The sequence below is a fragment of the Dendrobates tinctorius genome, unplaced genomic scaffold (genome assembly GCF_039654945.1).
Source record: "Dendrobates tinctorius isolate UK_male_01 unplaced genomic scaffold, ASM3965494v1 ptg000070l, whole genome shotgun sequence".
NCBI lineage: Eukaryota > Metazoa > Chordata > Amphibia > Anura > Dendrobatidae > Dendrobates > Dendrobates tinctorius.
In genome coordinates this window covers 92,066,226-92,088,031 of record NW_027361738.1, presented here as the reverse complement: position 1 = coordinate 92,088,031, position 21,806 = coordinate 92,066,226, and the positions used below count along the sequence as shown (strand labels likewise).

General features: G+C 42.4%; 1 protein-coding gene across 1 annotated transcript in view; it reads right to left on the bottom strand.

Moving 5' to 3' along the window:
- Positions 1–5,739, bottom strand: part of SCIN (scinderin) — a 110,778-nt gene extending 105,039 nt beyond the window's left edge. Inside the window, exon 1 of the mRNA XM_073582125.1 lies at positions 5,411–5,739. Coding sequence (XP_073438226.1) covers positions 5,411–5,603 — 193 coding nt within the window. The 5' untranslated portion in view covers positions 5,604–5,739. The remainder of the gene's footprint in view (positions 1–5,410) is intronic.
- Positions 5,740–21,806: the final 16,067 nt, after the last annotated feature.

Genomic DNA, 21,806 nt, shown 5'->3' with positions numbered 1-21,806 from the left:
ATTTTATATAGTTTTCTATTATTTTTTTTTACACAAGTTGAAGGCGTCCAGGATACAATTCACAACAATATTTAACTTATGGTTAAAGATCGCGGTGATTACTCTGCATCTGATTTCTGTGCATAGTCACCGGTTATGGACTGTGCCCCATAACTGCATGAGCGTCCAGGGGTCAAAATTCAAAGTAATTTGCGCTGTCAGTAATTATTGTTTATGGCGGTCGGGGACCTTTCATAGTTCTAGTCTCATATTGTACAGGAGATGTTTTATTGAATAATGCAGACCCCAGACCAGACATCCTAAACAGAGACCCTAGTAGAAGTGCTCTAAGGAAATTGAGACCACAGACTAGACCCCCTAAACTAATACAACCTTCCAGATCAGACCCCCTAAACAAACTTAGATCCCAGACCCCATAAACTAATATAAACCCCAGATAAGACTCACTAAACTATCTTAAATCCCAGACCCCAAAAGCTAATATAGACCCCAGATCAGACCCCCTAAACTAGCTCAAATACCAGACCTGGCTCCCTAAACTTTTATAGGCGCCAAAAGAGACCCTTTAAACTGTTTCAAATCCCAGATCAGCCCCCCTAAACTAATGTAGACCCCAAATCAGACCCCCTAAACTAACTCAGATCTGAGACTAGGTCCCCGAAACTAATATAGACCCAGATCAGACCCTCTAAACTAGCTCAAATCCCAGACCAGGCTCCCTAAACTTTTATAAATGCCAGACCCTTTAAACAAACTCAGATCCCAGTCTCAGCCCCCTAAATTAATGTAGACCCAAGTGCAGACCTTTTAACCTAACTCAGATCCCAGACCAGGCCCTAAAACTAATATAGTCCCCAGACCAGACTCTCTAAACTAATTCAGATCCCAGAGCAGGCCCCCTAAACTAATATAAGCCCCAGACCAGACCCCCTAAACTAACTCAGATCCCAGACAAGGCCAACTAAACTTACAGACCTCAGAAAAGATCACTAAGTAACTCAGATCCCAGACCAGATGCTCTAAACTAAAACAGACCCTAGATCAGAACCTTGCTTCCTAAATTTTTATAGATGCCAGACCAGACCCTTTAAACTAACTCAGATCCCAGACTAGGCCACCAAAACTAATGTAGACCCAAGGGCAGACCTCTTAAACTAACTCAGATCGCAGACTAGGCCCCCTAATCTAATATAGACCTCAGATCAGACCCTCTAAACTAACTCCAAACCCAGACCAGGGTCCCTAAACCTTTACAGACCCCAGACGAGACCCTTTAAAATAACTCAGATCCCAGACCAGGCCCCCTAAATGTAAATAAAACCTAGACCAGACCCCCTAAACTAATTCAGATCCCATGTCAGACCCCCTAAACTAATATAAGCCCCAGACCAGACCCCCTAAAATATATCAGATCCAATGCCAGATCCCCTAAACTAATATAAGCCGCAGACCAGACCCCCTAGACTAACTCAGATCCCAGACCAGGCCAACTAATCTATTACAGATCCCAGGAAAGATCCCTATGTAACTTCGATCCCAGGCCAGATGCTCTTAACTAAAACAGACCCTAGATCAGAACCTGACTCCCTCAACTTTTATAGACACCAGACCAGACCCTTTAAACTAATTCAGATCCCAGACTAGGCCCCTTAAACTGATCAGTAGATCCCAGATCAGACCCCTAAACTAACTCAAATCCCAGATCAGGCCCCTTAACTAATATAGACCCCAGATAAGACCTTCTAAACTAATATAAACCCCAGCCCAGATCTCCTAAAGTAATATGAACCCCAGACCAGACCCCCTAAACTAATATGAACCACAGACCAGACCCCCTAAACTAACTCATATCCCAGACCAGGCCAATTAAACTATTACAGACCTCAGACCAGCTCCCTAAGTAACTAAGATCCCAGATCAGACCCCCTAAACTAACTCAGATCCCAAACCAGACCCCCTAAACTATTTCAAACCCCAGACCAGGCCCACTGAACTAATACAGAATTCAAACCAGTCCCTGTAAAATATTTCAGACTACCAACAAGACCATCGCAATAAATACAGACCTCAGAACAGACCTTGTCAACTAACACAGACCCCAGACCATGGCCCCTAAACACAAATCTCAGACCAAACCTCCTAAACTAACGCAGACCCCCACCCACCTCCGTATGGATATCACAGCCTTTAAAGAGACCCCTAAATATCAGGTTTATTTTATAGGTCACGTTTGTGTATATATTGACATACTCGTTATCTGGATATATATATACAAGCACTAATCGATCCGCTTATATATACACCGCCCCCCTGCCCATACTTTCTGTCTATATTGCAAAGAGCACATTAGGAAGGAAGCCATCCGTCATAAAGGGACGTCAATATCACCGTAAACCGCTGATGCTTAATGTGCTGAGTAAGAGGTTTCTCTGCACCGTTCCTTTAAGTACGGCTCGTTAATGGCTAAAAGGGGAATCTCCGGTCACAATTCTTAAAAAAATGATTTACTTGGATCCGTGCCTGACTCAGTGCCCAGATCTCACAGCCCGTGCCCTAGCTGGCGAGGTCTCATCTCTGGAGAAATATTTATACTGCACATGGCGAAGATTACAAATACATTTCCAGTATTCCCATAGTCCCGGAAGCTGAGATATGGGGAGCTGTTTGCAGAGGTTAAAGTGTCCTGACTCCTTAGATGATGAGCAGATCACAAACAACAATCAGTTCTATGGGAACTCGGTGGTAAGTGTTCACATTTCCTACACTGCCTCCACTGGAGAAAAAAGGGATTGCACATTATTGTACAAATCTAGGGTTGAACATTAGTGACAAGTGACAACTGCGGGAACAATTCAAATTATTTTTGTACGTTACGTATCATAAACTGGAGAACGTAGTGACAACCACCATAGTGTGGCACCCATAACAGTTGTCACTTCCCTTCCCCCACTGTAAAGTGGTTGTATCGACATTTTGTAACACCGGTGGATGAGATGCTTCCCATAAGCTGACATTCTCACATCCTACAGCCTATTGTTAATGTTTCACTACGAGGATGGAGTTTAGTTCTCAGGACCCCTCTAAATTAGATAATGTCTCATATAGAGATGAGCGAACACGAACTTAAAAGTGTGGGGTTCGTACCAGACATTTGGTGTCCAGGGGTAAATGCCAAATGTGGACTTCTCCCGGAAGCCCAGTGCAATGTTCCAGGAGAGAGAGAATATTTTCCAGCTCAAAAGTTTGGGTCCAAGTTCAGGTAAAGTTCTGGTTTAAGTTCGGGTAAGGTCCTGGTACCCGGACCCAACTTTGGAATAAAGTCCTTGTAAGGGACCAGAACCTGCTCTTCCACGCGTCCGCTCATCCCTAGGCACAAGCCGTCTTGGAGTAACTCAAGATGCTGGAGGCCATCAGAAAGCTCCAGATGTTGAAAAAAGAATATGGATAATATGGTCATAGTAGGTGATCACAGTCATTAATCACAGAGACCCCCTGTGTCCTCTTTAGAGCCCATTGTCGAGTTTTTACTTTTATTTCAATTCCCAATAAGTCGACCGATATTTAAAGGATTGTCATCCCTGTAATGATTTCTTTTGAAAAGGGTCAGATGGGCCTGAAAAAATCCATCCAATAGAAGCGATAATCACATCTTCCATGATTTCGGTTCCTCCATTTTCGGGTCTATGCTTCCTTCTCAAAAAAGAACAGGAAATGACCGATCAGCCAATCACAGGTGGCAATGGTGACTGTGACCTGCCTCCACAGTGATAATAATTACCTGTGTGTTAAAAAGGATCTGCGTTCTCTTTTAGAGTCTGTCCATTGTAGAGTTTTTACTTTTGTTTTAATTCCAGGTATTCCCCCGAGTGTTCTGCTTTTTACTTTTTTTAAATCCACCATACGGTTACAGAGATACAATCCTTTATATCTAGTACAAATTTTTATGGCCTTTACCAAGGGGGCGTAGCTCCCAGGATAATAATACAGATCAGGCTAAGGACACGCCCCCGAGGATCCTTTGAGCCCCGAGTCCTTGGTAAACACCGAAAAAATTAGCACTAAAGAAAAAGACCCATATCTCTAGAACTGTATGGCAGATTTAGGAGAGGAAAAAAGTGGAATACTCAGAGGAGCAGCTGGGAAAAAAGAGCGAATCTGGATACTTTTCACCGGTGACAATTCTTTTTTAACAGGAACCAAGAAGTCACTGGTGCCTGAAAGCATGAGAGCAGCGGGGAATGAGCGAGTTAGATTTATCACTTACTCAAGTATTTTTTTGCCGTTCAGACCCTTAGCAAATGGACAATTTTTTTTTAAAGGGGACCTGTCACTTGCCATAAATATATAATTGTTGTACAGGGTTTAAATGCCGCTGTTCTCCCGAATCGGGCGCTGTCATTCTTTTGTTTCTGTGCCTCTCTGTCCCTGAGATATGGCCCCCTCTTCCTTGTATATAAATCAAGTGTTGCTCGCCAAATGGGTATGGTCTTTAAAAAAAAAAAACAGTTCAGGACCACACCCACTTGGCTAAATAACTAGATTTGTATGCAGAAAAGAAGGGGCTATATATCAGGAATGGAGAGGCGCAGGAACAAAAGAAAAAAATCGTCGGATTCAGGAGAACAGCGGCATTTACGCCAAGCAAAAATATATATGTTAACTACAAGTGACAGGACCTCTTTAACGGGGTTTTCCAGGTTGTAAAATAAAAATACATTTTATACTCCTTAATACGTAATTATGAGTTAATAAAGGTGGTGATTCTCATCTAGATAGTGGACACTAAGAATGTATCTCTCTATGGTGGACTAGTCCTTTCCTGTATTACCCGGACGGCGCCACACATGTCCTCAGGTTGGGTCTGGTATTGCAGCTCAACTTTATTACTTTCAATGGAAATAAGCTGCAATACCAGACCCAACCTGTGGACACAGAGGGCAGTCTTTTTGGGAAAAAAAAGAAGCTATGTGTTTCTAATCCTGGACAATCCCTTTAAATCACAGCACCATAGACTGTATTATCCTGGGAAATATTCGACTAACATTTAGTAAACACGAAATAATGAAAACTATAATTCAGGTTCCAACTGGCGGCTCATCAGCAGATGAGGCTCATTATACCGTCACTCCAGTTTGGACATGCCCTAAGGAGGTTATTGTCACCGCCGCCTACACCTTCACAGGTGATCACCATGGCGCGCAGATCTAGCAGAGACGAGTTTGTCATATGGCATAACTCATGAAAAGATGCTCACTTCCCCCCTATGTGTCACTGACTGCAAGATCTCGGCTTAGTGAATTCTTCTTTCCCCGCGTGCGTCCTGCACCGATTCAGCTCTGCTACATCTGTCTCGTATTCCGATTAATATCCAACCCAGGAGCAAAATAATGCAAAAATAGAGAGAACCTACCCAGCCAGAAGTGCAGGTCATAGTACTTGCTGTTATTCTTCACTATGGTATTTAGGACCAGATAAGCGTCTCCAACGTAGAAGTTGCCATATAGGTTTTCAGGGACCGGGGCCAGGTCCATTTTCTCAATTCGCCATATCTGGAGACCAGACTTTTTGCCAGCATCGGCGAACTCCTTGTGATAGAGGACCATAGTGGGATGCAGAAGAGAGGAGAACAAAGGGAGAAGAACTTCTGGAGCAGCAGCTGGGCGCCCTACAGATATACAGTGGGACCAGGAAAAGGCAGTACTGACTGGTAGAGTAGGTGTGTTCACTGCAGACTGGGAACACACACTGACAGAGCAGCTATTCATGCACAGGACTATTCATAGACGGCTGAAAATCAGTTTTCTAGGTGGAGACCTGAAACATTGCAAGACATTGGCTTTTCTATATTATTAAACCTGGTGCAAAATATTCTATAAACCCCTTCACTTCCCGAAAACTCATCATAAAGCGCCCCCTTATCAGCCCCTACAGGCAGCCTAATAGACAGCAGGAGCCTGCAAGCTGTTTTTAGGGAGACAGTGAGTGCACCCCCTAATTACATGACACATGATGTGTCGCCTAACCGTGCACATAACTGGGCAAAAACTTCTATAGTGTACATTTCATACGGGACATAGTATAATAAGACATCGAAAAGAATATTGTGCATGAGAAGAGGAAATGAGGAAAAGAAGCACAAAGAGGAACAAGATCACAGATCTAGATATAGAAAATGTAAACATAGATTTCTTTGAAATTTCTTCAAAATAAGGAATAATAAACAGTGCAGAAAATATTTATAACTATTTTTTTCTTGTACACAGAGGCAAGTGTTCTAGTAGTTATATTCTTGTACATAGGGAGCAGTATTATAGTAGTTATATTCTTGTACATAGGGGACAGTATTATAGTAGTTATATTCTTGTACATAGGAGCAGTATTATAGTAGTTATATTCTTGTACATAGGGAGCAGTATTATAGTAGTTATATTCTTGTACATAGGGGGCAGTATTATAGTAGTTATATTCTTGTACATAGGGGCAGTATTATAGTAGTTATATTCTTGCACATAGGAGCAGTATTATAGTAGTTATATTCTTGTACATAGGGGGCAGTATTATAGTAGTTATATTCTTGTACATAGGGTCAGTATTATAGTAGTTATATTCTTGTACATAGGGGCAGTATTATAGTAGTTATATTCTTGTACATAGGGGCAGTATTATAGTAGTTATATTCTTGTACATAGGGGGCAGTATTATAGCAGTTATATTCTTGTACATAGGGGGAGTATTATAGTAGTTATATTCTTGTACATAGGGGCATTATTATAGTAGTTATATTCTTGTACATAGGGGGCAGTATTATAGTAGTTATATTCTTGTACATAGGGGGAGTATTATAGTAGTTATATTCTTGTACATAGGGGGAGTATTATAGTAGTTATATTCTTGTACATAGGGGCAGTATTATAGTAGTTATATTCTTGTACATAGGGGGAGTATTATAGTAGTTATATTGTACATAGGGTCAGTATTATAGTAGTTATATTCTTGTACATAGGAGCAGTATTATAGTAGTTATATTCTTGTACATAGGGGCAGTATTATAGTAGTTATATTCTTGTACATAGGGGCAGTATTATAGTAGTTATATTGTACATAGGGTCAGTATTATAGTAGTTATATTCTTGTACATAGGGGCAGCATTATAGTAGTTATATTGTACATAGGGTCAGTATTATAGTAGTTATATTCTTGTACATAGGGGCAGCATTATAGTAGTTATATTGTACATAGGAGGTAGTATAATAGTAGTTATATTCTTGTACATAGGGGCAGTATTATAGTAGTTATATTCTTGTACATAGGGGCGGTATTATGGTAGTTATATTGTACATAGGGTCAGTATTATAGTAGTTATATTCTTGTACATAGGGGCAGCATTATAGTAGTTATATTGTACATAGGAGGTAGTATAATAGTAGTTATATTCTTGTACATAGGGGCATTATTATAGTAGTTATATTCTTGTACATAGGGGCGGTATTATGGTAGTTATATTGTACATAGGGGTAGTATTATAGTAGTTATATTCTTGTACATAGAGGCAGTATTATAGTAGTTATATTGTACATACGGGTAGTATTATAGTAGTTATATTCTTGTACATAGGGGCAGCATTATAGTAGTTATATTCTTGTACATAGGGGCAGTATTATAGTAGTTATATTTTTGTCCATAGGGGCAGTATTATAGTAGTTATATTCTTGTACATAGGGAGCAGTATTATAGTAGTTATATTCTTGTACATAGTGGCAGTATTATAGTAGCTATATTTTTGTAAATAGGGAGCAGTATTATAGTAGTTATATTTTGTACAGGAGCAGTATTATATTAGTTATATTCTTGTACATAGGAGCAGTATTATAGTAGTTATATTCTTGTACATAGGGGCAGTATTATAGCAGTTATATTTTTGTACATAGAAGCAGTATTATAGTAGTTATATTCTTGTACATAGGAGCAGTATTATAGTAGTTATATTCTTGTACATAGGGGGCAGTATTATAGTAGTTATATTCTTGTACATAGGGGCAGTATTATAGTAGTTATATTCTTGTACATAGGAGCAGTATTATAGTAGTTATATTCTTGTACATAGGGGCAGTATTATAGTAGTTATATTCTTGTACATAGGGGCAGTATTATAGTAGTTATATTCTTGTACATAGGAGCAGTATTATAGTAGTTATATTCTTGTACATAGGGGCAGTATTATAGTAGTTATATTCTTGTACATAGGGGCAGTATTATAGTAGTTATATTTTTGTACATAGGAGCAGTATTATAGTAGTTATATTCTTGTACAGAGGGGCAGTATTATAGTAGTTATATTCTTGTACACAGGAGCAGTATTATAGTAGTTATACTCTTGTACATAGGGGCAGTATTATAGTAGTTATATTCTTGTACATAGGGGTAGTATTAAAGTAGTTATATTCTTGTACATAGGAGCATTATTATAGTAGTTATATTCTTGTACATAGGGGCAGTATTATAGTAGTTATATTCTTGTACATAGGAGCATTATTATAGTAGTTATATTCTTGTACATAGGGGCAGTATTATAGTAGTTATATTCTTGTACATAGGGGCAGTATTATAGTAGTTATATTCTTGTACATAGGGGGAGTATTATAGTAGTTATATTCTTGTACATAGGGGGAGTATTATAGTAGTTATATTCTTGTACATAGGGGCAGTATTATAGTAGTTATATTCTTGTACATAGGGGGAGTATTATAGTAGTTATATTGTACATAGGGTCAGTATTATAGTAGTTATATTCTTGTACATAGGAGCAGTATTATAGTAGTTATATTTTTGTACATAGGGGCAGTATTATAGTAGCTATATTCTTGTACATAGGGGGCAATTTTTATTGTATAAAACCAACAAATACAATTAAAATAAACAGAATTCTTCCTTAATACAAAACAAATTCTCATGAATGCATCAGACAATAATTATACAACTAAAATTAATACATTAGGAATAAAGGTAACTTAGAGTTCACTCCTGTGGAAGGAAGAATATGAAATAAACACTTTTAGTAACACGGTCATGTTATTATCCCACAGACACATTCCTCCATAGTTTCTCATTACTCTGACTTTTCTTTATCTCTATCGCTCTTATCCATCTGAGCTCGGACAGTATCTTTGTGGCTGCGGTGACGGGATGGAAGGGCTCGCTGTGGAGAGACACTCGGGTTCTCATGTGCCAGTGGTAATACTTAATGGTGGTAATGATCAGGTACATTGTCCCCCGGTCGATGTTACCTTCAGTGGATGGGACTCCATAGATAATGTCAGGGTATTTCAGGGACAGCAGTCTGGGGATTTTCAGCTTGGTCGATACTTCCGTCCATATTTCCCTACCTCCCCAGCAATCACAAATAAAATGCTCCATGGTTTCCTCCTGCTGAAAACCAAGGGGGCAGTTCCGATCCGAAACACTTAAATATTTTAAGTTCCCCCTCACAAAGAGTTTCCCATGTAGCGACAGCCAAGCAATGTCAAAAAACTTTGCTGGAAGTCGCCTCCCGTTGAGGAATCAGAGACTGTCCTGAAGAGTCTTGGTGGCACAATCCCTTAGGGCCAGTGGAGAGTGGAAGAAAGTCCTACATATATGAGCACACAGATCTTTCCTCGTATTACTCTCAATGTAGGACTAATCCAGTCCCCACTTCCTGACACACTTCAGACCATATTCCAGATACTGGGGGAGGTGGTCACCTGTCCATCTCCTCCTCTTGAGACTGCCGCCTCGCACCCAAGATTCCGCAAAAGGCAATATCCAATACCTGATACTATTCGCCCACAGGGAGCTACTGTTTGAATCCATGCTCCCAAAATTTACTTTCAGAAACAAGGAGTCAAAGAAAACCCTTGGATTTAACATATCCAGCCCGCCCTCACTCCGCTGTAGGTACGTTATTCCCCTCTTTATCAGGTTCATCCTGTTCCCCCACAAGAGCTGGAAGAACAGGCTGAGGAGCCTCGCCGAGAAGGATTCTGGCAAAGGAAAAATGACAGAGACATACAAGAAGACGGGGACCAGGTAAGTCTTCAACATAGCAACCCTTTCTCTGTAAGTCAGCCTCCAGTTCTTCCATCGCTGAACCTTTGCATTTCCGGTCTCCAATTTCTCCTCCCAATTTAGGCTGGCATTATCTTCCCTCCCAAATTTCACCCCTAAGACCTTAATATGGGTGGAGGCCTTAACAAACTGCGGCAGATCAAAGTCTGGGTCAGATTGCAATGTCCACAGAGCTTGACTCTTCTCAAGGTTGACCAGAGACCCGGAGGCCTCTGAGTAACTTCTGATGGCCGCAGACAACATCTGCACCTCATGAGGATTAGATATCACCAGCGTCACATCATCCGCGTAGGCAACCACCTTCAGAGGCAAGCAGTGGGGGACCGGCACCCCCCAAAAGTTACACTCCTGCAGTGACCTCAGAAACGGGTCTATGGCAAAACCATACAGGAGTGGACTCAGCGGGCAGCCCTGTCTCACCCCCGCCTCAACTGCAAAAGTGCCACCCTGCCAACCATTAATCAGAGGAAAGCTCACCGCCTCTCTGTACAAAGTCTTCAGCCAATCCACAAATTGTCCTGGAATACCGTACTTTGACAAAGTGGCCCACAGATAATCATGATCAACTCTGTCAAAGGCTTTAGCCTGGTCCAGACTGACAACATATCTCCCACACCGCAGAGCTTTACATCTCTCAAACATCTCCCGTATCGAGATGACCGCTCCAGAGATGTTCCGCCCTTTTACTGTGCCAAACTGAGAGCCTACCAACAGTGCCGAGGACAAACAGACTAACCTAGAAAACAGGATCTTCGCCAGAATCTTCCTGTCAACATTCAAGAGGGCAATTGGCCTCCAGTTCTTGATGTCGCTCGGCTCCTTACCTTTAGACAGCAGAATTAATGAGGACACTCTCATGGATGGAGGCATCAGGTGATTTTCTAGACAATTTTTGTAAACATCCACAAGAATTGGAGCCAGGAGGTCTCTGAATTTCTTATAAAATTCTGCTGTTATACCATCCGGACCTGGTGCCTTCTTCAGATGTAACTTATCAATGGCCTCCTTAACCTCCTCCACCGTTAATTCTGCTGTCAAAGGAGAAAAGTCCAGATCATTAGTATCAGGCGTTGGAGTTGCCTCCAAGAATTGAGTCATTTTATGTTTATCCAAAGCCTTCCTCTGAAACAAGTCAGTATAATAAGATTTCACAACCCCCAGGATACCCTCCCGAGATTCCTGCAATACACCCTGGGAGTCAATGAGACCTGTGACCAATTTATTGGCCACCCGCTCCCGGCAATTCTCAAAAGGATCAGGTGCCCCTAAGACCCCATAATCCCGTTCAAGAACCAAGGAGGTATACCTGCTGTACTGATACTGCCTTATCTCAGATTTCAACCGGTCGATCTTCTCTTTGTTACCCCCGCCCTCCGAATAGAGTGACTCCAATTCTTTGCGCAGCCTTAGGTACTGGCTATACTTACTCCTGCCCTTCTTAACTGACAGTCTCTTCAAGAGGTATCTGATATCATCCTTGACGTCCTCCCACCAGTCGGCCATGTTGTCATAGAAGTCCACTCTCTGTAGATGACCCTGCAAAAGGGAGTGGACACAACTCTGGACAGAGACATCATGGAGGAGGCTGGAATTGAGTCTCCATAACCCGCTACCAACATCAGCTCGCTTAGTGGCCCCCAGGCAGAAATATAGGGCAAGATGGTCTGAGTATGGGACGACTCTCTCACTCATGGCACCAATGACTTCCATGGGACTTACAAAAGCCAGATCTATTCTACTGCCTCTATTGGAGCAGGAATAGGTTAATTTTGGCTTTCGACCTCCCCGTTTAAAGACGTCCCCTAATCCGGCCTGCAGGACTATGTTATTCAAGATCCTACCATCCCTCGTCACGGTTCTACCTGAGGAGCTGTTACCTGATGTCAGTATGGCATTAAAGTCCCCCGCCATTATCACTGGAAGAGAGGTGAACAGATAAGGCTTGACATCATTAAATAACTGTATCCTGTCAGTCACCGTCTGTGGCCCATAGATGTTAATAAGCCTAAGTCGCCTCCCATGGACAGTGACTTCCAGGACCAGACACCTTCCCATAACCACCTCCTTCATCCAATGTACTGTCACATCCCTGGTGTTAAACAGAATGGCGACCCCGGCATACGGCTCCACAGCCAGTGACCAAAAAGAGGGACCAGACCGCCATTCCCTCTCAGCCTCCCTCATGAGCCCCTGAGTCGTCAGCCGCGTCTCCTGCAGAAAGAGGACATCTGCGTCCAGGTATCGGAGATGGTCATAGACAGCGTGCCTCGTCCTCCTCACCTTAATGCTGTTCACATTACTGGATGTTATTTTTAATGAGAAATCCGCCATCACAATGCCACAACAGAGGAGCAGAGATGTAAAAGCCGCCATCATAAGTCTGGGTCACAGATGTTCTGACTACCACCGGTCTCCATGTCAGACTGTATCTCAGTGTCAGCAAGTACGGGCTTCCGTTTTGTAGGGGGATCGTCCGCTACGTCCCTGTCATACTCAGTCTCTATTCTTTTTATCTCTTCCTCCAAGTCCCCATCAGACTCAGACAAAACATCAAACTTATTGGACACGACCATCACACCTGCCGAACTCTGGACTTTTTTCCTGCCACCCTGGCTAGTGACATACTCCTCCTCAGGTTTACGGGAGGCCTTGTCCTTTTTTTTCCTTTTTACCTGATTACAGCCACTTTCTTCAGCTAGAGATGGTGATACTGAAGTGGTGACTACATGTGGCTGCTGGACCTGAGGGACGACCTCCATGCTCCCCTCTGTACAAAGCTGCTCTGATGTTACCTGAGCGGACCCCTGGTGGACCTCTGACCTGGTCAGTACTGTCCCTGACATTAAAGCCTCCTCCTCCTGAGCCTCTGTCCCTGTCACTAACTCCTCATCAGGAAGGAGCTTGCATATATTGTGCCAGGCATCAGGACAGTCTCTGTCAGGGTGGCCGATCTCCCCACAGAGATTGCACTTGATGTTCTGGCAATCTGCCGCTAAGTGGCCAACTTCCCCGCACAGGCTGCACTTTACCACGGTACAGGTGTTTGCCAGGTGACCCACTTTACCACACTTAAAACACTTTCGTGGCTGCCCAGGGTAGAAGCAAACCCCCTTCTCCCTCCCGATAAAGAAGGAGTTGGGTAAGTGAGCCGTGATATTGTTGTGCTGGCGCAGTTTCACCAGCACCTTCCATCCACCGGTCCATATACCGTCCTCATCCCTGTTTTTGGTGAGGTCGGAGACAAGGTCACAATGCCTCCGGAGCCACACCACAATGTCCTGCGGGGGAACAGCCTCATTCCAAAAGATGATATTAACCGTGGCGGTATCCGGCTTAGATATTGGAATGAAGCTGAACTTATTCCAGCCATCAGCGTCCCTGAACTTGGGGAAATTGGCCCAGAATCTGTCCAGATCAGACATAAGCTTAAAGCTGATATCATAGCCCTGTCTGTCTGGCAGATTTATGACCGCCAAGATATTAACCGACGCAAACCCCATCTGGCGGCACAGAAGCTCCCTGACCACCAGCTTCCTGTCCGGCAGATCCTCCTTGGCACCTCTGTGCCTGAACCGCACCACATTCCTCCTTTTGAAAGCCTGCCCAGTGTAATTGGCGCCGGAGGTAAAGGACGGAGCGCCGCGGCTCCAAACATTACTGGGAGGGACCTGTGGGGCCACACTGGGCTGACTGACAGGGCGAGGGTCTGCAGCGGAGGGGCCTGTTGCACCTTGTGTGCTGGAAACCAAAGGGGGGAAATCACAGACATTTTGCACATTATTATCATCATCATCAATCTCAATAGCATCATCAGGATGCGCAATGTCCACCACAGTCTCTGTACCCCCTTCAGCCCCCGACCCCACATGAACAGTATCAATATTCCCAGAATTAGTGCTCTCCTGGGCTCCAACAGTAGATGCAGTCTCATGTCCACTATGTTGCTGTTGTGCTGGGCATGCTGGGACTTGTGGTAACGCTGGGATCTGAGCCTCTTGCTCCTGCTTGGGGTCTGCCGCAGGTAGTTGCGGCTGCTGGTGTAGCATCTGACCCTCCTTAAAACAGAAGCTAGCGGGCTGCAGCACCGGCCGTACCTGCTGCCGGGTCGCACCTGGGACAATGTCTGTGCGGGAACCAGCAGAGTCCTGCGTGCAGGACCTAAACTGCTCCTGGTTCCTATATGTCTCTGCCAGGGGTCCCATCCTCGCCAGCACACAGTCTATGTCCCGCACCACAGTCGCCAGCTCTACCCCCAGTGCATTCAGTCTCTGGTCATATACAGAGTGATCCCCAGGATTAGCAGCCTTCACCTTGTAAATGCAGTCAATTTCCATTTGCAGAAGATTCCTCTGCTGCTGCAACTCACCCATCCTCCTGACCAGTCCTGGTATCTCCTCTGCCAGCTGTAGCTCTGGGGCTCGCGCGGCTCCTTCTGGGGTCTTGCTTTAGGGGTTGACACGTTGGTTTTTAATGTCGCTGGTTTTGTGGCTCCAGCATCCGCAACACTTTTACCGCTGCCACCAGCCTGCAACCTCGTGCGTCCAGAGCTCGCCATGCTGGTCACCACATGTCCCAGCTGAAGGTTCTCCTGGAGTGTTTGCTTCTCCAGAGATGTCCGTCTCTGTCTGCCTGGAGTGAGCTGCACACCTGAAGCTGCTGATGGACTCTGCCTCACCTTCTGTGCAGCCACCTGCCCTCCAGCACTCAGGTTCTCAGCAGAAGATGCCTTCTGGGATTTCCTTCCAGGCTCTGGACACTGTTTGCCTTTACTGGCCGACTGTTTAACAGAAACATCCTTGCACACAGACAAAACTTTCTCTTGTTTCTTTCCTGTGCTGAACTTCAACACAGGATCTTTCTCCATGCTGCTGGGACTTCCATTCTGAGGTTTTTTTCCAGCAGAGGCAACTCTGGGATTTCCATCCACATGAGAAGGATGGGAGTTTCCTCCCAGTGTAGGCCTGGAAGCCTGGGCCTTGCTTGGGGAGCTTCCCAGCCCAGGGTGGCCCCTCCCTGGGCTTGCTCCAGACATGAGGAGAACCACAGACACACAACCTCACAGCTAGGAGGCAGTATTATAGTAGATATATTCTTGTACATAGGGGCAGTATTATAGCAGTTATATTCTTGTATATAGGGGCAGTATTATAGTAGTTATATTCTTGTACATAGGAGCAGTATTATAGTAGTTATATTCTTGTACAGAGGGGCAGTATTATAGTAGTTATATTCTTGTACATAGGGGCAGTATTATAGTAGTTATATTCTTGTACATAGGAGCAGTATTATAGTAGTTATATTCTTGTACAGAGGGGCAGTATTATAGTAGTTATATTCTTGTACACAGGAGCAGTATTATAGTAGTTATACTCTTGTACATAGGGGCAGTATTATAGTAGTTATATTCTTGTACATAGGGGCAGTATTATAGTAGTTATATTCTTGTACATAGGGGCAGTATTATAGTAGTTATATTCTTGTATATAGGAGCAGTATTATAGTAGTTATATTCTTGTACATAGGGGCAGTATTATAGTGGTTATATTCTTGTACATAGGAGCAGTATTATAGTAGTTATATTCTTGTACATAGGAGCAGTATTATAGTAGTTATATTCTTGTACATAGGGGGCAGTATTATAGTAGTTATATTCATGTACATAGGAGCATTATTATAGTAGTTATATTCTTGTACATAGGGGCAGTATTATAGTAGTTATATTCATGTACATAGGGGCAGTATTATAGTAGTTATATTCTTGTACATAGGGGCAGTATTATAGTAGTTATATTCATGTACATAGGGGCAGTATTATAGTAGCTTTATTCTTGTACATAGGGGCAGTATTATAGTAGTTATATTCTTGTACATAGGAGCAGTATTATAGTAGTTATATTCTTGTACATAGGGGCAGTATAGTAGTTATATTCTTGTACATAGGGGCAGTATTATAGTAGTTATATTCTTGTACATAGGGGCAGTATTATAGTAGTTATATTCTTGTACATAGGAGCAGTATTATAGCAGTTATATTCTTGTACATAGAGGCTGTATTATATCAGTTATATTCTTGTACATAGGGGCAGTATTATAGTAGTTACTGTATATTCTTGTACATAGAGGCTGTATTATATCAGTTACATTCTTGTACATAGGGGCATTAACTAAAGACCCAAGATCATGGAAAACCAGGAGATACCCAGACAGGAAATATAATAAAATATATGTTTATTGCAAAATGACAAAAAAGTGGTACAATATAGATATGTGCCCGTATCAAGATCATACACGAAAAATATTTTTATAATCACTGTATTGCAAATGGTGGATAAAAGATATCACAAACATGATTAAAAATAAATCAATTAATACATAAAACGCACACTGAACCCATATAGTGATACTAGAAAATGTTTATTGATACAAAAGAGTTATACATAAGATCATGATAAAAACATGACAGGCATCCCACAATACATGGCAATAAAATATAACGCACAAAGATGCATATAATATAATTGCCTATAACAATCTAATCCAACTAAAGCAATGTATCCATAACCTCCCTGTTATTGGGCTCATGAGGACCAAAGGGCCCTAATACTGTTCAATAATTAAATGGAACATGCATCCATCCCTAATGACTGGTGAAAGTACATAGGCCATAATAAGCCACCGGGACAAATCCCCAGAATAGATAGAACACCCTATGATAGGGTAATACCCAAAAATAATCAAGCCAGACAATGTATACGTCACCCCAAAAGGTTAAGAGCTGTAGTAAAGAGCAGACATGTGTGATGCCTGTCGTGTTTTTATCATGATTTTATGTATAACTCTTTTGTATCAATAAACATTTTCTAGTATTACTATATGGGTTCAGTGCGCGCTTTTATACAGTGGTGCTTTTTCTCCTCGTTTTGACTACTATTTCCACTGTTGCGGCACCTGTCCTCTATATATAATATGCTATATTGCACAGCTAGTGCGCCCTATTTTGTTTTTTGTATGTATTAAGTGAATACATAGTGAAAAATACATAAAAGTCAGCACTAAAAAGTGTTATAAAGACACATGAAATGCTACAAATAGGAGCAAAAATAATGTGCACAAGTGTTAAGCGATGTGCAAAAATATGATCAATGCAATAACGTATCAATGATTAGTAAGAAGTGGAAAAATATTTTTATATAAAATGTTGAATCAAAAAGCCACAAAATAGGGTCAAGGACAAAAGTGCACAAGTGTCAAAATTAATATAGTTGCTTTAGGACAGCATCCTAAAAGTGCATAGTGCTAAAGTGTCAAAAAATGGAAAAAGGGGAATATAACTTTAAGAGCCACCTGATCGTGCTACCACACTTCCCGACGCGCGTTTCAGAAGCAGGTTCCTTCTTCAGGTTCCTTCGCCACCCCGACGAAGGAACCTGCTTCCTAAACGCGCGTCGGGGTGCGTGGTTTTCCTTATGCTGTCTGCATTTATAATTTTTAGTTGTCTCTGAGCTGGTGAATGCAAACTAGCTGCCATATAGTCTCCGATACACAGCACACACAAGCATGAGTGCTTCCTACCTCCCTATCTATGTTTAGTTTTTGTTCAGAAACTTGGAGAACATTATAACCAGTAGCGAGCAGTGAAGCTGTGATTCCAGCTTTGTCGTGAAATAAACACCTACTAGAAAGCAGCAGCATGGCTCATGTGTATATGCCTCTGTTTCTTTCACTTTGCTCCAGTTTTTTTCTCCCTTTTCCATCTGTATAGACTTCTCTTGGAAACTAATTAGATCTTGTTTTGAGATTTATCTTAGAGTGTATTTCATTGTGAATGTTGAGTTGAGGAGTTGGGGGGATGAGAAAGGGCTCATAAGTGGATGAAGAAGCATATTGCTCTGATAAGATTCTGTATATCACAAGGTATATTACAGACATTCTCTCATACTTAGAATGCTATGAAGGACGGTTCTATTATTTCCCCGACCCGTGAGTAAGGAGCTGTGTAGATTATACCGTCAGGGTGAACATAGAGTACAAGTCTTCTGAGTTTACGGAGCTGTAGGAGATCAGAATTGTTTTGCCTGTTGAGGTCTGGTTTTGATTTTGCAGCTCCAGTTAATGAATTTTGAGGCTTTGTTGCTAGGTAATGTATCCGTAGGCAATGGAGAAAAAAAAACGTATAAATCTGACTCCGGGATCATGGAGAATACACAGTGCACTGAGATTTCTGCAGGGGGCTATAAAGAAAATGACTAAAACACTCCTCTGATTGGCGCGTCCACTTTTCTTGAACCAAAATGTCTTGTGGGGAAATAGAGGCCCCCTATGCAATTGGACTGTCTTATGAAAAGTGTATGCGGTATATATCATGCCAGAAGTTCCTCTCCCTTGTGAATAATCTTGTTTGTATGACCAAGCTGAGCATGCATGATAACATGTGGTCTGGAGTTAATGTCTCTGGTGTTCGGTGTTTCCTGGGAAGTCAATCTGTGCCTGTCCATCAAGACTTGAAGCTTAAACTTGACCTTGTGGCTTTATGATTGGTCAGCTCAGCTGGTAGCACTGCCCACGAGGAGCTGCTGTTCCCTCATTATATCAATAGTATCTCCAAGACATTTCTTTTCTTGCAAAAACAAATATTTTACGTCCAAACGTAATAAAAGGAACATCATGGAAAATGGCAACTTACACTGTGAAAATGATAATAATCCCTCATGAACATGGCTTCAGGGCCCAGCGCCCTTCTCCACCCGTCTTTCTCATCATGAGCTACGCCTGCTTTCTTTCTCACTCTTCATTCACATGAGGCTGGTGTGGCACATAGTATGGTAGGACATATAGTAGTTAGGGACCATCCATATTAGAAGGTCACCTTGACGTGGTTGGGTGGCTTTTTGCACTCCTTGATGAAACAATGTCTCACTGTATTTTCTGAGCCATTCTTTTGTTCTTGTTGTTTGCATTCTGCGTTGTTACTTTAATTATTTTTACATATTATTGTTTATAAAAATTACGGGAATATGCAAGTAATTTTTTTAATATATTTTATGACTTTAATTAAACATAAAAAGTAGTTTTTATAAAAGATAATCTTGCTTAAAGAGAAACCTGCGCCTGATTAATGCTTGCCTAAACCACGGGCAGCATGAATCAGATGCTGTCTGCATGATTTGAGCTGAGGATATCATTCTCTGAGCTGCCCGAGCGCTTCAGTGAGAACATATTGTAACTGTCCAGCCGGAGACCATAAGCAATAAAAGTACCAGTGCTGATCCAATTGATTAATGGGTCTCTTACTATGGAAGACATCTGTCAATCATGGACATGTCTCGTCTCCGGCTATGGTCCTTGGCCGGATCTTTAAAGTACATTTTCTCTGAAAACACCAGAAAGTTTCCGATATAAAGGTGCGGTAATCGTGAAGCCAGGATCTGATTCATGCTGCCCGTGATTTGAGCAGCAGGAATCAGGCGACAGTTCCATTTAATATTTATTTTTCCTATGAATATAGTATAACAATTAGATCACATTGGAAACCTATGAACTGTAATGTATTATAGCTTGTGCATGTAAGATACACCGGCAGCTGTTAGAGCATATTTCAGGGAATTCTCTCTAAACAACCCGGGAGTCTTTGATAAGCCCAGGACTCTCCCTGCTATCTATCATCCCAGCGATCAGCAGTCAGAGATAATAACCAAAGTTCTAATTATTGCAATAGGTTGGTGTCACAAGGGTGTCACGTCCCCCTGGAAGACCTGGAGTCACGTCGGGTAATGATTTGCGGGTCTTCTCTAGAGATGGTGTGATTTGTGTCCCATATTAAATGGAGTTAGTTTCCTCTCGTGCTGAAGAGGTTAACGACCCTTTCTATGCTGGACTGAAAAATGCATCTTCATTTCAGCTGATTCTGATCTAGTCATAACCTCTTCCTATAAAAGACAGTCAGACGTTCTTGTCCCTGCTGGTGAAAGATTTGTCTTCCTGTGCTGAGTGCTACAGCTAAGTGGTTGGAGTGGAGTTGTGTTAGTAGTGATCTGTAGTTTGCTGTGGTATGTGTGTGATTATCTTGTGGCCCCTGTTCCTATTCAGTTTATTCCTCCCGGTCCTTATCCTTCTCCCTATTGTTGGTTTTTGCTTTTGTATGATAGAGGTATTCTGTTATGCCTGTTTTGTCTTTGTGTCTTGCTTATTTTACATTTCTGTTTCATGCCTCATGGGGTGGGGGAAGGGACATATCAGGGTCTAACAGGAGCATAGTAAAGTTGAAGACTCAGGCCTCTCTACCTTCAAGAGTACCCCAGGGACAGGCATAGTTAGGGTCCCAGTTGCAGGGACAGTTTGAGGCCCCCCTTCCTTACCAAAGACCCTCACAGCATGACATTTGGATTCTCCGGATATTGCTTTTCTATCTCACTTGCATATATCCAAGGTAAGATCAGCTAGCACACCTCTACAATGAGATAATTTCCAGAAAACAGCGTCTTATATCTCAGCTCCACTCTGTACATCGCTGCTTCCATCACACGTTGGGCACCATGTCCCTCTTACACATAGATATAAAGTTTAGCTTTCATTCTATTTAAGGAGTTGACCTTTGTATTTTTAGCCTATTTGGTCATATTCTCTTGCTGTTAATTAATCATCTTTATGCTTCTCAGTTGCTCTTCAGACTATTTCTTAATAGCCATTTTTCACATGACTGATGAGTCTAATCTGCTCTCCTGCAAGCAGCGGTTTCCTGCAGTGATCTTATAGTTTCTATTTATGGCTTTTATCCGAATTATGTTTATTTCAGTCTGAGTCTGCTTTATGCTTGTAATGGTGAAAGGGGTTGGCATCTTTACATCACTTCATCCGAAGCGCGACATTGTGATTGGTGATGTACGACTGCATGCAGCTGCTCGGCCATAAAGCTCCCGGTGGGGCATAGTGTATGTGCTGATATTAAACCGATAAATGATGCTATACATGCCTTATTTCATCTCTATCAAAATGTAAAATCACAATTAGAAGCATGATGATATCTACCACCTGGGTCCTCCAAGAGCAAAGATATACTTTAATGTCCAAAAAAGAGAAACAGATTCGGCACCGCTGCACCACCGTGGTCTCTTAAACAAATCTAAAGAGACCCTTCACACACTTTATGAACGCCACATACCCCAAGGAACGGTTGCTCAATCCTGAAGAAATATAACAAAATCAATAACACAATGGAAGAAAAAAGGATGGCACTCACCGTTACCATAAGTAGAAGTCTTTATTTCATGGATAAAAATGCATGGGCTCGGAAGCAATGCAAAGAGTGCGGACGACGGCCGTTACGCACTCCTGCACTTCAACAGTTCCTAATTTAGCCCCCACATGAGCTCATCAAGGGAAGGTTTGTGAGCGTATCTTTGATCTAATAAAAAACAGAAATTGGGCTTGGTCATATGGCATTCTGGAAGATATAGTTCACTGTGAAAGTGTTCCTTTTTCCCAATCAGAGTGTTTCCCTCCATAAAGAGCCATTCCTACTGTCACAATTCTGTTGTCGGATGCCCCAGGACCAGGGGCTCCTTCCCTGTCCCTAACGCTAGAGGCGCCCTACCTCGCCCTGTTCCCCAGATTACTTCTGATGGGGAAGATGCCGGGGCCACATACCTTGCCTTAGCTCCTGAACCTGCCCTCAGTCTGTAATATGCCCCACCCAGGGAAGAGGG